Source organism: Dysidea avara, chromosome 5 (genome assembly GCF_963678975.1).
Source record: "Dysidea avara chromosome 5, odDysAvar1.4, whole genome shotgun sequence".
Classification (NCBI taxonomy): Eukaryota; Metazoa; Porifera; class Demospongiae; order Dictyoceratida; family Dysideidae; genus Dysidea; species Dysidea avara.
Genome location: NC_089276.1, coordinates 14,273,784 through 14,289,802, shown reverse-complemented (window position 1 = coordinate 14,289,802; position 16,019 = coordinate 14,273,784). Strand labels below are relative to the sequence as shown.

The 16,019-nt window shown below is 39.4% G+C and overlaps 1 protein-coding gene across 1 annotated transcript in view; it reads left to right on the top strand.

Annotated features, from left to right (window-relative positions):
- LOC136256622 (uncharacterized) overlaps positions 1–16,019 on the top strand; it is a 43,617-nt gene that overhangs the window by 9,073 nt on the left and 18,525 nt on the right. Inside the window, exons 10-17 of the mRNA XM_066049599.1 lie at positions 930–13,428; positions 13,973–14,110; positions 14,369–14,502; positions 14,565–14,772; positions 14,824–14,967; positions 15,026–15,153; positions 15,203–15,474; positions 15,847–15,997. Coding sequence (XP_065905671.1) covers positions 930–13,428; positions 13,973–14,110; positions 14,369–14,502; positions 14,565–14,772; positions 14,824–14,967; positions 15,026–15,153; positions 15,203–15,474; positions 15,847–15,997 — 13,674 coding nt within the window. The remainder of the gene's footprint in view (positions 1–929; positions 13,429–13,972; positions 14,111–14,368; positions 14,503–14,564; positions 14,773–14,823; positions 14,968–15,025; positions 15,154–15,202; positions 15,475–15,846; positions 15,998–16,019) is intronic.

Here is a 16,019-nt window from a genome sequence, read left to right as displayed (position 1 = left end):
CCTTAGCCACGTATATCTCTTACTAAAGTAACATACATATACAATTACTTATCCTGTAGGCTATAAACACAGTATCTAGAAGCATCCCATGCATCATATGTATCTTTCCAGTTATGTTACATCTTATCAAATGCAATAGTAACTCCTGCAGTACTTTCTATTCTATCACATTCCTTGTAAAAGCAGCAGTAAAGTAAGCAATTACTCAGAATCATTGATTGCAAGTAGTGCAATAACACTAAGAGAGAAAATGTTAAAAACGTACACTGTAGTTACAGTATGCACACTACGTAGCAAGAGAACATAGGTGTATGAAAAGGCTCACAGATACACCAGAAAAAGTATTTAGAAAATCGGTCCAGAAAAAGAAAAAAGCATGCACATCACAAAAAGTACTACCAGTTGGAATCAAATCAATGATTTCATTCTTGTTCGGTGCATGTACTACACATAGAAATATTCCTCCTAGAAGTTGCTTATAAGGGCATACATACTGTAAGTTGGTGTATATTGCAGTTTGCATGCAATTTTCCAGTGAGTTTTACTTTGTACCTCGCATTATATGTGCTGTAAATGACAAACAATGACAGTTAGAAATTCTATTTAAAGCTGTTTTAGTCTTGGTGCTTTGTTTTGTGCGAAGGTGTGTGGCAGCTGGCAAGAGGAATGCACGAACTCAAATGGAACGCAAACGGGCAGAGAGACAGACAGATTTATCAGCTTTATATATAAACAGATAGCCAACTTCTTTAATGGTGCTATATAGCGGTGCAATACTTTAGTTGCCTATTACCATTTATCATAATTCTCTGTAGTCTGTCAGAACATGCCACTTCAAATACAATGTGGGGTAACTGCGTTTACAAACAAATATTATACATGCACTTAATTGATTACTTTTATGTTATTAATTGTTTGGTTTTGTTTAGATTACTTCAATACTGATCAAGTCAACATCATGTTTCCTGACTGCATGCAGACTTGTGGTACACAATTAAGATGGCAATTTTCATCAGTCCAACCAAATGCTTTCTGGTCTATTGACAATATTGCAATCGGTGGTAATAGCAACTCTGCACCAGTAAACCGTAGAGAGGTTGACAACACAGAGGACACTAATTATTTCATACGAAAAAGACAAACCATTGCTGCATGTAATCTATTCTATGATAACTTTGATGCTGGTAGTTATGACACAGCACTTTGGTCATCTGTAACAGGGGCTAGTGTTAATTTAGCACCTTGTAGAGCACCAGCAGATTCACACTACTGGTTATATTTCTTTAGCTCTGGAACAAGATGGGCAATAACGCAATCACTAGACCTAACAGGAATTGAAGCACTGACTTTTAATCTGTTATTTGGATCTAGTAGTAATGGGTGTAGCCAGCCTAGTAATAGTGAAGGTGTTTCAGTGCAGTATAGAATTGGCAGTAGTGGATCATGGGTAACAATGGAAAACTATGACCCCAGTGATTGTTGCACAACAGCTCCATATCAACGCACAATATACTTACCTGTAGCTATTCAAATAAACAATGTTTATTTTCGATGGTATCAGCAAAGCCATACTTCATCCTCATACAGTGACATTTGGGCTATAGATGAGGTAAGAATTGGTGAAGTTACAGTAAATTTTCTTTATCAAGATATTTTCTCTACCACAACAATTAATACCAACATATGGCTATCTGTTATTGGTGGTACAGTAACTACTCCACCTTGTGGTTCAACACACTCAGGTAGTGCTCTGTACTTTGCTTCTGACTTTTCACGACAAGCAGTGACACAATACTTGGACTTTCGACAAGCTGAAAGTATCAGCTTTTACCTCAGGATAGGTTCTACCAGTGGAAGTTGTGAAAGAGCAGAAATTGGTGAAAATATAGAGTTATCCTGGAGAGTAGGTAACGGTGTTTGGTCTATATTAGATGAGCTAACTTCTTCCACTTATCAAGATTCCAAGTACGTTTTTGTAGGCCTTTATGACAATGTAAGAACCAACAATGTCCAACTAAGAATATCACAAGCTGTCCTCACCACATCACAGTATGACACTTGGTCTATTGACAACTTTGAAGTACATTCTTACACCGAATCATTATCAAATACAGTGTGTTCCATACCACCTGATCCCACTCCATCACCAACTACGCCATCAACGCCATCAGCATGCAATCACTACTATGATTTGTTTGACAGTGGAACATACAACACTGACATATGGACAACAGTAACAGGTGTGAGGGTCTCATCAGCACCTTGTGGACTGCCATCAACACAGCATTATGCTATGGACTTTTATTCATCAGGAACAAGACAATTAATAACACGATCACTTGATTTAAGAGGAGTGAATTTTGTGGCATTTTATTTGCGTTCAGGTAGTTCTAGTAATGGATGTTCTACACCCAGTACTTCAGAAGGTATATATGTGGCTTACAGCATTGGTAGTAGTAGCACGTTTAACAACCTTGAATACTATGTTCCTAGTTGCTGTAGTTCAGGTAGAACTTTTGTTGTATATCTTCCAAAAGCAGTGCAAGTGAATTCAGTACGATTGAGGTGGTCACAACCATCTCATACATCTTCCACATACAGTGATCGGTGGATACTGGATGATGTGCATATTGGTGAAGGTGCGGATGCTGTCTTGTATGAGGATTCCTTCACCAACAGTCTAAACCCTACACTATGGTCATCAATAGTTGGAGGTACAGTAACCACACCACCTTGTGGTTCAATTGATGTTGGTACTTGCTTGTACTTTTCACAAGATGGAACTAGGGAAGCTGTCACTCAGTTTTTAGATCTACGCCAGGTTGATGGTGTAAGCTTTTATCTAATGACTACTTCAGATGGAAACTGTGAAGGACTCAATAGCGGAGAAACTGTTGAAGTATCCGTCAGAGCTGGGTATGGCAGTTGGAGTCGATTACAGAGTTTATCTAATGCTGCTGGTAGATATTACTATGTTGAGATCCCAGCAAACTTGAAGGTACATTCGGCACAACTTCGATGGATGCAAAATGTTCGAGCAATAAGTGGATACGATGTATGGGCCATAGATAGTTTACAAGTTCACAGTAAAAACCACAGAACCATTTGCTCTACTGCATGCATTTCTGATAACTTTGATTCTGGCAGCTACAGTACAACTGTGTGGAACTCTGTCAGAGGTGCACAAGTATCATCTCCACCTTGTAGTGCTAAGGCCTCTAATATGGCTTTGTATTTCAGTCAGAGTGGTACAAGAGAGGCAATAACCCGAGTTCTTGATCTGAGAGGATTGTATGCCATCAGCTTCACTTTGCAAATTGTGTCATACACTGAAAGGTGTGTAGAAGTCACATCAGGAAGTGACGTAAGAGTTTACTATTCAATAACTAGTAGTAGTGGCAGCTGGAATGAAATGGCTACATTTTCTGGTAGAAGGTATGCAGTAGAATCCACAGCAATAGTTCCACTTCCATTGGAGGCTAGAAGCCAGTCTGTTTACATTCGCATTGCACAACCTAGTTATTCGGGTACTGTTTGGTCAATGGATAACTTCGGCATTTATTCTCCTAATCAATGTCCACCATTGTCTATAACAGAAACTGCTTCCATTATACCACCAACACCAACTCCAACTCCTTCAACAAGTTTAACTTGCAACTTCTATTGGGATAATTTTGACAGTAACTCCTTTTCCAGCACAATGTGGTCAAGCACTCTTGGTATGCGTCTTTCACGCTCTCGTTGTAGTCTTCCATCCTTACAACGATATGGTGCTGAATTCTACTCATCTTCAACTAGGCAACTGATTACCACATCATTAGACTTGAGAGGAGTAGAATCATTTAGTTTTTACTTACTCGCAGGAAGTTCCAGCAATGGATGTTCTACACCTAGTACCTCTGAAGGTATCTATATAGCATATAGAATTGGTACTAGTTCATCATGGGTCACAATGGAGTATTTTGCACCGAGCTGCTGCAGCAATGGCAAATCCATCACTATATATATTCCATCAGCAATACAGACACAATCATCAGTGTACTTACGGTGGTCACAGCCATCTCATACATCATGTACATCCTGTGATCCATGGTTACTAGATGATGTAGTGATAGGTACTTTTGTTGAAACAGCTTTGTATAGTGATGAGTTCTCTGTCGGTTATGACTCTTCTCTCTGGGCATTAGTCAGGGGAGGCAGTGCCACTACACCTCCATGTGGTACAATATATTCTGGTAGTGCACTGTATTTTTCCCAAGCTGGAGCAAGGGGAGCTATTACTCAAATACTAGACTTGAGGGATGCTACAGGCATTAGGTTTTATATACAGATTGGCAGCTCTAGCACTACCGACAATTGTGATGATGCTGATAGAGGTGAAGACGTTGAGTTGTCTTACAGGGTAAATTACAATGACTGGACAACGCTGCAAACATTTGTAGCCACCAGTTTTAGAGATGCATTATATATTTATGTTGACATTGAACAAGCATTACAAGTTAATGGAGCTCAATTTCGCCTTAGACAAGATGTCTTAGCATTTAATGGGTATGATGTGTGGTCAATTGACAATTTTGCTATAGTTAGTAGAGAGAAAGACACCAAGTGTTCAATGGCATGTTCCTCAGACAACTTTAATTCAGGATCATGGAACGCAGCATTCTGGAGAACAGTAAATGGAGGATCTGTTTCCATACCACCATGTAGTGATATGCATAATGGTAGGTCTTTATACTTTACTGGTAGTGGAACACGTGAAGCAGTAACTAATGAACTTGACCTACGTGGAATTTATGCAGTGTCATTCACATTACAAATTGGTTCTTATGATAGTGAGTGTGACCAAGCTGAAACAGGAGATGATGTTGTTTTTTACTATTCATTAAGTGGCCCATGGGTACAATTGCAGACTTTTTCTGCTACAAGTTACACTAGAGCAACAACAGTAACAGTACCTATTCCACGTACAGTAAGGACACAGGGAGTGTCATTACGTTGGGCACAAACTCAACATTCCGGTTCATTACAAGACACTTGGTTCATAGACAATGTTGGAGTATACTCTCCAGATCAGTGTCCACCAGTAGCTTATCAAACAACAACACCAAGCCCAGTTGTTCCTTCCCCTACTACATCAGTAAGTTTGTCATGCAATTACTATTACGATAATTTTGATGCTGGAACACATAAAACTAGTGTTTGGTCAACCTTGACAGGTGTAAGGGTTGCATCAAATCTCTGTAGGCTACCGTCAACACAACATTATGCTTTGGAATTTTATTCATCAGGAACAAGACAAATAATAACTCAGTTACTTGATCTAAGAGGTGTGGAGTTTATTAGTTTCTACTTACGTTCAGGTAGTACTAGCAATGGATGCTCTACACCCAGTAGATCAGAAGGTATTTATGTGGCTTACAGCATTGGTAGCAGTAGTGCATTTTACAATCTTGAATACTATGCTCCTAGTTGCTGCAGCACAGGTAACACTTTTACCATATACCTTCCAGCTGAAGTGCAAGTAAACTCTGTTAGGTTAAGGTGGTCACAACCATCTCATACTTCATCTACATTCAGTGATCGATGGGTGTTGGATAGTGTTGAAATAGGCAGAGTATTGGATACAATACTTTATCAAGATCTCTTTACTACTAATATCAATACAGATATTTGGTCATCTATTACTGGGGGCAGTGTCACAACTCCACCATGTGGGGCAACAGATGTTGGAACTACTTTGTACTTTGCTGGACATGGTGTTAGGGAGGCAATAACGGTATCTTTAGATCTACGACAAGCTACAAGTGTAAGCTTCTATTTGCAAATTGGCTCCAGTGATGGAAGCTGTGAAAATGCTGATACAGCTGAAAACATTCAGTTATCTTATAAACTAGGAGCCAATGGTTGGTCTCTACTGCAAACTTTTACATCCACATCCTACAGAACTGCTGCATATGTAGACATTGACATTCAGAATAATATTAGGTTTAATGGTGTACAGTTTAGGATATCACAAGTTGTACTTTCAACTGGTTCATATGATGTGTGGTCAATCGATTCCTTCAACGTACACAGCAGAGTACAGAGACCTGAATGTACAATGGCTTGTTACTTTGATGCCTTTTATGGTAGCTACAGCTCCACTATTTGGTCCACAGTTACTGGTGGAGCACTAGCACCACTTACTTGTAATACCAATTTTCAATACAGCGATGGCTTGTATTTTGATGGATCTGGTACAAGATCTGCTACTACCAATAACTTGGACTTGAGTGGTTTATATGCTATTAGTTTTAGATTACAAATTGTATCAAACACTGATGAATGTGGTACAGCTCCAAGTGGACAAGATGTCACACTACTGTATTCTGTAAGTAACGGTGTTTGGAGCGAGTTTGAGAGATTTAATTCTGCTGATTATGATTTGCTGACAAGCATTAGTGTACAATTACCTGTAAATGCACGCAGATCTAATGTAGCTATTCAGATAATGCAATCCAATCATCCATCCAGTGTTTGGGCAATCGACAATTTTGGAATTTATTCTCCAGACACTTGTCCACCAACTAACTATGAAACCGTCACTGTGTCAATGTCTCCAACACCTCTACCTTATCCAAGTCCTACTTTCAGTACTATTTGTAATTATTACAGTGACAATTTTGATAGTGGATCATACAAGACTAGTCTTTGGAACACTGTTACTGGTGTGAGAGTCTCATTACAGCCGTGTAGGTTAGCATATTTACAGCATTATGGCATGGAATTCTATTCATCCTCTACCAGACAATTGATAACAGATCCACTTGATCTTAGAGGAGTAGAATACATCAGCTTTTACCTATTGTCTGGTACTAGCAGTAATGGGTGTTCTCAACCCAGCAGCAGTGAAGGGATATTCGTTTCTTATAGAATTGGTAGCTCTTCTTACAACAATCTTGAATACTATGCACCAAGTTGTTGTACTACTGGAGCATCTTTTAAGATCTACCTACCATCAGCAGCTCAGACCACATCAGTCTCCCTGAGGTGGTACCAGCCATCTCATACTTCATCCACATTTTCTGATCGTTGGGTATTAGATGATGTTGAAATTGGATTCAACGTTGACAATCACTTTTATGAGGACTATTTTTCCAATGCTATTAGTAATACTGTATTCTTATCACTTGTTGGTGGTAGTGTAACAACACCACCATGCGGAGCTACACACTCTGGTACTGCATTATATTTTTCTGCTAGTGGAACAAGAGAAGTTATCACACAATCACTAGACTTGAGACAAGCTACCGGATTAAGCTTTTATTTGAGGATTGGATCATCAGATGGAACTTGTGAAAATAATGATGGCACAGAAGCAATAGTACTTTCATGGAGAGTGAATTTTGGAACATGGACACAGCTAGGGACTTACGGAAATTACAGAGACACACGATATGTGTATGTTAGTTTCACCAATGCTATGCAAGCAACTGGTGTGCAGTTTCGAATAGAACAAAATACACTGTCTTCTTCAAATGAAGATGTATGGTCCATTGATGATTTCATAGTTCACAGCATGTTTGCAGATACTTTATGTACATTGGCATGTTATTCAGATGACTTTAACAATGGTCAGTATAGTTCAGCACTATGGGCTACGGTGGATGGAGCAACTGTTACCATTCCACCTTGTAGTAATCAATACTTGGGTAATGCATTGTACTTTGATGGTAGTGGTACAAGGCAAGCAATTACCAGTCCAATTGATGTTAGAGGTTTGTATGCCATAAGCTTTTATCTGCATATTGGATCATTCAGTGGAAGTTGTGAAATAGCTGAATCAGGAGAGAATGTAAATCTGCACTATCAGCTATCTGGTAGTTCAAGTTGGGTATTGTTAAGATCTTATGATGCTACTGCATACACCAGAGAGACTAAAATAACAGAGGCACTACCAAGAGAAGTTCAACAAGCAGGTGTCACATTTCGTTGGTTACAGGTCAGTCATTCAGGAGCTCTGGATGATACTTGGTCAATTGATAATGTTGGATTTCACTCCCCTGACAACTGTCCACCTGATGGCTATGAACCTGTTGTGACATTGACATCAGCTGCAATCACGACTTCAGCTACCATATCCACATCATCAACCACCTCATCTACATCATTTCCCTCACCTACGCCTACCATGCTCTCAGCATGTAACTACTACTATGACAATTTTGATTCAGGTACATGGGATAATAATATCTGGCAAACTGTTTTGGGTGTTAGAGTTGCAAGATCAGTTTGTGGATTACCATCAACTAATTTTTTTGGCATGCAGTTTTATTCATCATCAACAAGACGAATGGAAACAAGAGCATTGGATTTACGAGGAGTTGAAGTTATCACATTTTATATAATATCAGGGACATCTTCTAATGCATGCTCAACTCCTAGTAGTAGTGAAGGAATCTATGTTGCTTACAGATTGTCTAGCAGTTCTACATATAACAATCTAGAATATTTGCAGCCCAGCTGTTGCACTAGTGGTACAGATATTACATTGTACTTACCAACTGCAGCACAAGTGAATGGAGTGTACTTGAGATGGTATCAACCAAGTCATACATCTTCTACTTACTCTGATGTTTGGGTCCTTGATAGCGTCCAAATTGGTGAAAGCATTGATGTGATTTTGTACCAAGACTTATTTTCAAGCACATTAAATTCTCTATTGTGGTCATCAGTAATTGGAGGGACTGTCATCAGTCCACCATGTGGAGCAACATATTCTGGTAATGCTTTGTACTTTACTGAAAGTGGAACAAGAGAAGCTGTCACACAATTCTTAGATTTACGCCAGGCTAAAACTATCACCTTTTATCTTGAAATTGGCTCCTCTGATGGTAGATGTGAGCGATCTGATGCCACAGAAGCTGTTGAATTATCATTTAGGGCTGGCTACAGTAGCTGGACTAGACTGCAAACATTTTCAGCCACAACGTATATAGATACAAAATATGTATCAGTTGAGATAACAAGCAGTATGCAAGTTCACGCAGGACAGTTTCGTTTGATGCAGAATGTTTTAGCACAATCTGACTATGACGTGTGGTCTATCGATAGCTTTGAAATTCACAGTATATATGTTAGAACTGCTTGTTCAATGCCTTGTATTTCCGATGGGTTTTATGGTGGTACATATGATACAGATGTATGGAACAGAGTAGATGGAGCTAGGGTAACAAGACCTCCCTGTAGCAGTGCTCCAAGTAATGGGCTACTGTACTTTGATCAGAGTGGCACTAGACAAGCTATAACAAACAACGTAGACCTACGTGGTATGTATGCTATTAGCTTTACACTACAGATTGTAGTGTACAATGGACTGTGTAGTGTTGTACAGTCTGGAGAAAATGTGAGGGTTTCTTATTCAGCAGATAGTGGCAATAGTTGGAATGAGCTAGAATCATTTGATGGCAGTGACTTTGTAACAGAGACAAGAGTGACAGTTCCTCTTCCACGACTAGCTAGAAGTCAGTCTATTTCCATACGCATTGCTCAACCATCATACTCCAGTAGTGTTTGGTCTATTGAAAACTTTGAAATTTATTCACCTGATGTGTGTCCACCAATGGGTATAACTGAAACAGCTACAATAATACCACCTACACCCACCCCAACCACAATTCCTTCAGTGTGTAATTCTTATTCTGATAACTTTGATGCTGGTGCTTATCAAAGCAGCATTTGGGCATCTGTAATTGGTGTACAGGTTGCTTCACAGCCTTGTGATTTGTCACCTTTACAGCACTTTGCACTAAGATTTTATTCTTCATCAACTAGACAAGTTATAACGAATCCACTTGACTTGAGAGGAGTGGAGTACATCAGTTTTTACTTGATATCAGGTACCAGTAGTAATGGATGCTCTCAACCTAGCAATTCTGAAGGTATTTATGTAGCTTACAGGATTGGTAGTTCCAGTTATGTGAATATTGAATACTATGAACCCAGTTGCTGTACTAGTGGCCGCAGCATACGAATGTACCTTCCACAAATAGCCCAGACTACATCAGTAACACTAAGATGGTCACAATTTCATACTTCTTCCACATATGTTGATGCATGGGTATTGGATGATGTCAAGATAGGTGAAGATGTTGAGACCATCCTCTATGATGATGAATTCACTAATGCATATGATGTTTCTGTTTGGTCTACTGTTCAAGGAGGAACTGTTACTACTCCTCCATGTGGTCAAACACACTCTGGAAATGCTCTTTACTTCAGTCAAGGTGGAACCAGACAAGCTGTAACTCAAGCACTAGATCTTAGAGATGCAACAGGTATGAGTTTTTACTTACGAATTGGTTCTTCAGATAATCGGTGTGAACGAGCTGAGAATGGAGAAGGTATAGTACTGTCTTACAGGATAGGAGCAACTGGTGTTTGGACATCTTTACAGACATATACACCATCAGGGTTTGTTAATGCTGAGTATGTTTATGTTTCCCTTGGCAGTTCTTTTCAGTACAGTAATGTTCAATTTCGTTTTATGCAAACTGTTTTAACAACTGCTTCATATGATGTATGGTCAATAGACAATTTTGAGATAATCAGTAGTGAGCCACAAACGAAATGTTCAATGTCTTGTTACTCAGATAACTTCAACTCTGGAGTGTTTGATGCTACTTTGTGGAGCTCAACAATGGGTGGTTCAATTACTGTACCACCATGCAGTGATGTGTACTATGGTAGATCTCTGTACTTTACTGGAAGTGGAACACGAGAAGCAATAACTAATGCACTTGATCTACGTGGACTCTATGCAATATCATTTGCTTTACAAATTGGTTCTTTTGATAATGAGTGTGACCAAGCTGAAATAGGGGATGATGTGATTCTGTATTACTCTATGGGTGGCTCCAACTGGGTAGTATTGCAACGTTTTGGAGCAATGGATTATATCAGTGCAACAACAGTGACAGTACCTATTCCACGTACAGTTAGGACACAGGGAGTGTCATTACGTTGGGCACAGACTCAGAATTCTGGTTCATCACAAGACACTTGGTTCATAGACAATGTTGGAGTGTACTCTCCAGATCAGTGTCCACCAGTAGCTTATCAGATGACATCAGCCACCACAATGCAGCCAACACCAACACCATCACCTCCTCCTGAGACATGTAACACCTTTGCTGACAACTTTGATGTAGGCACATATGACACCACATTATGGGATTACGTAGTTGGAGTCCAAGCTAGAGTACAAGCATGTAGTTCCACATCTGGTAACCATTATGGTATGGTGTTTTACTCATCTGGTACAAGACAAATGAGGACTGCACCATTAGATTTAAGGGGAGTGGAATCAATCGATTTTTATTTAATTTCTGGGACATCTAGTAATGGATGTTCTCAGCCTGGTACTTCAGAAGGCATTTATGTTCAATATCGCATTGGTACTAGTGGAAGCTTTGTAAATCTTGAGTATTATGCTCCAAGTTGTTGCACAACTGGCAACACATTCACAATATATCTACCTGCAGCTGCTAAAGCCAGTTCAGTGGTGTTACAGTGGTACCAGCTAAGTCACACATCCTCCACTAATGTTGATATATGGGTTTTAGATAATGTCCAAATTGGTGACAGATTTGAAATACAGCTATATTCTGATATGTTCGATAATGTGATAGATCCTTCAATATGGTCAAGGATTACAGGAGGTAGTGTTATACTGCCACCATGTGGAGTAACTGATTCTAGTAATGCTGCTTACTTTAATGGTGATGGTGTCAGAGAATTGGTCAGTCAAGCTCTAGATCTATCTCAAGCTTCAGAGCTATCATTTTATTTGCGTATTGGATCATCAGATGGTTCATGTGAAAATGCTGATACTGGTGAAGACATCATAGTTTCATATAGTACAGATATGGGATCAACCTGGAACAACCTAGCAACGTATCTTTCCAACACCTACCGCACTGCAGGGTATGTGATTATAGATTTACCATCTACAGCACAGCAAAATGATGTTCAGCTTCGATTCAGACAGGCTATCAGAACAGTGGCAGATGAAGACACTTGGTCCATAGACACTTTCTCTGTCAATGGAGTATCACCAGGGATCCAGTGTGCGTACGCATGTATCACAGAAAACTTTGATGGTGGTTACTACAATCCTCAATTATGGCTTAGTGCACAGGGAGGTCAGGTAACAACTCTTCCTTGTAGTTTTGGATCAAGAGGTATTAGCTTTGATCAACCTGGAACAAGGGAATTATTATCTCGTCAATTAGATCTGACTGGTATATATGCTATGAGTTTCATCTTACGTATTGGCTCTTCAGTTTCTGATTGTAGTAGCTTTGTTAATGGTGAAACTATTACACTATCATATAGTTTGAACAACGGAATTAGTTGGAATATGATTCAAACTTATACAGCTTCCTCCTACGTTAGTGCTAGAAGAGCAGAAGTGCTCCTTCCAGCAGGTGCACAATCACAAGATGTTACATTGCGGTGGATGCAAGGAGCTAGTTTAAGCAATGTGTGGTCTCTTGATGATATCAAGTTTTATTCTGCTAACAGTAACTGTCCAGTGCAGGCTTCCATTTCAGTATCTACTTCAGTGATGACTACATCTACTAGCCCTACGCCAACTATTATAACTACAACTGCAATCTCATCTTCATCAACTACATCTATAGTACAGCCACCTAGCTCCACGAGCATAAGCAGCACATCTGCATTACTAACCTCTTCAACATCAACTACAATTATAGTACAGCCACCTAGCTCCACAAGCATAAGCAGCACATCCGCATTACTAACCTCTTCAACATCAACTACAATTATAGTACAGCCACCTAGCTCCACAAGCATAAGCAGCACATCCACACTACTAACCTCTTCAACTACAAGTTTCACACCTACCTCCACTAGCTTCTCTACCACTTCTGTAGTGCAGCCAACTACCTCATCAAGTCTCACCAGTACATCCACATTGCAGAGTTCCTCTACTACAATCTACACATCCTCCATTGTCACTTCTACTAGCTTCTCCACCACTTCTATAGTGCAGCCAACTACTTCATCAAGTGTGACCAGTTCATCTACACCACAGACCTCTTCTATAAGTACACCATCAGTGACTTCCACAACATCTTCTGTATTCTTCTCAACTTCTTCAACTGCCACACCTACCACTTCAACAGTACAAACAACAACTACTGTAATGAGCTCATCTACACCTTTCACCACAACAACATCAAGCTCATTCTTTACTACATCAATGTTACAATCCTCTGAAACACCAGTGACAACAACAGTTTCATTAGTTTCTTCAACATCTACTGTAGCACCCACTTCAATTATGGAACCAACCCCAACCCCTTCACCCATATCAGATGACTGCTTTGAAACATTTGACCCTCTTAACAATGGAGTGTACAGGTAAAATCATATTATAACAGTAAGATGTTTGCAGACAAATAGAATGCTTACTTAGCTAGTGCATTAACATATTGACTGTGAGAGCACTAGTGTAGTCATCATACAAGGCTCATTAGCTGCTGCATGTGATACTGTGTGTATTTATGCAGTAATTTGCAAAAATAGATATTTATAAGTGCATGGGTTTGCATTATAATGGGTTTCAACCCCTCCAATTAGCAAGGCTAATAGCTGCAACATTCACAAACTCACCAACTCATTTGGTTAACTTTTAGAGTGGATGTTTCCATCTATTTTGAAAATGTAGATAAGATATAACAGGCCATCCGTGTAGGTAAGTAACACTACCTTCTGTAAAGATTGACGTTGATTGCATTTGAGCTAGGTTACTGTATACGTTCCAAAAAGATAACTCTCCTAATAGGATTCATAAACATTTAGCCAGATACCTGTATGTACATGCAGCCATGTGTATACCAATACAACTACTGCAGTCTATGTCACCACTTCATGTACTTACTGTGCGTATGTGCATAAATTGCAGTTCTGCATTGTGGAGCTCACTCACTGGTGTTAATGTGGAGATTAATCCATGCAGAGTTAGGACAGATGATGCTTTGGTGTTCTATGGATTTGCTGCTCGTGAGGCTATTACACAGCCATTGAACTTAACTATTGCTAGGTATTTAAGTCTGCATAAATAAATTATACAATTGCATGAATTGCAAAGCACTAAACTTACGTAAGTAATACAATCTGTCCAGCTTGTCAATGTACAGCTTACTTTGCTAACACCAACTATGAATTCTTTGTTTAAAAGCTAGCCATTGCATCTACACACCTGGGTGACCAAAATTATTATTTATTTAAGCTTAACTTGAAACACTGGGAACACTGAAGGAAGCATACTTACTCCAACTATGTGATGTTCTTTGTTTAGTGCTGTAAGCTTTCAGCTTCAATCTGGATCCCTAATGGAGAGCTGTGTAGCCAACAACAGTGCTCAAATTATGGTGTCATACAGGGTTGACAGTACTTCTGTCTGGATGGACTTGGCAACATATTATCCTGCTGGTAACTCATACTTACGACATTTAACACATGTTAACCATTATGTTCTGAATGTATGTACATAGATTACACCTTGGAGCAGTTGGTACTACTATCATTACCAACTGCTGCAAGAAGAACAGCAGTACAACTAAGATGGTACCAGCCATGGTATTCAGGATATGGTGAAGACACATGGTCACTTGATGATGTCCTTATTGGAGCAGTAGATACACTACATGTTAACCAGCCAGTAACTGGATATGTTGATGACTTCAATTCTGGAGTATACAAGTTAGCTAATAGATCATGTATACATTGGAAGGTTATATCATAATATTGTAGCTTTAACTTGTGGGAAACACTTGATGGAGGAATAGTTCGAGTTCCACCATGTGGGCCTGTAGTAGCTGGTGGTGCACTGTATTTTACCAATGATGGTGGTTCTCAGTTAGCTCTTAGCAGAGTGTTAGATTTATCACGTATCAGGTATGTTATTGCTTTAGGAGTACATTTGGATTACATCACTTTTCATGTTGTGTTTTAGTATTGTATCATTCTATCTTCAATTGGAGCCATGCTCATCAACAGCTTCCATAGCAGCTTCAATTTTATTAGAATACAGAATCGAAGGTGACCCATCATTTACAATTATACAGACATTTATAGAGAGCGGTAAGCCATATTTTATTCTCTGAATATTCACTACAAAAGTTCCTCACAGGGAGTCAGACTGTTAATTTGCCACTTGCTACTCAAACTACCAATGTACAATTACAATGGAGAGCTGTACGTAGTGCTGAATGGTCTATGGATAATGTCAGAATAGGAAATGATGCATTGCTGTACAATTTACAATTTGATATTCAAGTTGGTAACTGTCTCCCTCCTCCAATTAATGGATCAGTGACAGACTATGTGAAGCTTGAATACTATGATGGTACCAGTTGGTCACTACTGCAGAATGAGTGTCTACACTCAAGATGTCTACTAATGGTAATAATACCTATAATGTGTTTTGTAAGATTCTAATAATGCATTTGTAAAAGTGCTAAAACAATGCAGCAAAATTATAGTGTGTGTGTGTGTGCGTACATGCGTGCGTGTACGTGTGTGTGTGTGTGTGTGTGTGTGTGTGTGTGTGTGTGTGTGTGTGTGTGTGTGTGTGTGTGTGTGTGTGTGTGTGTGAGTGTGTGTGTGTGTGTGTGTGTGTGTGTGTGTGTGTGTGTGTGTGTGTGTGTGTGTGTGTGTGTGTGTGTGTGTGTGTGTGTGTGTGTGTGTGTGTGTGTGTGTGTGTGTGTGTGTGTAAAGCCAGTTAGTTGTATCATGGTAGCTGGCCGATTATCAGTGGTTTTGTTTTATTACTAGGATGGTAGCAGGTATTCAGCTAATCGTTATCACCGCAAACAAAGAGTGGCTATTCCATTGTGGCCATTAGCGATACAGAACAAACCAGTGTACCAGCTAAGGTGGGGAGTGAACAATCCTGTTCAGTGGTCTGTGGATAACATCTACATTGGTAAGATAATTAAACAAAATAT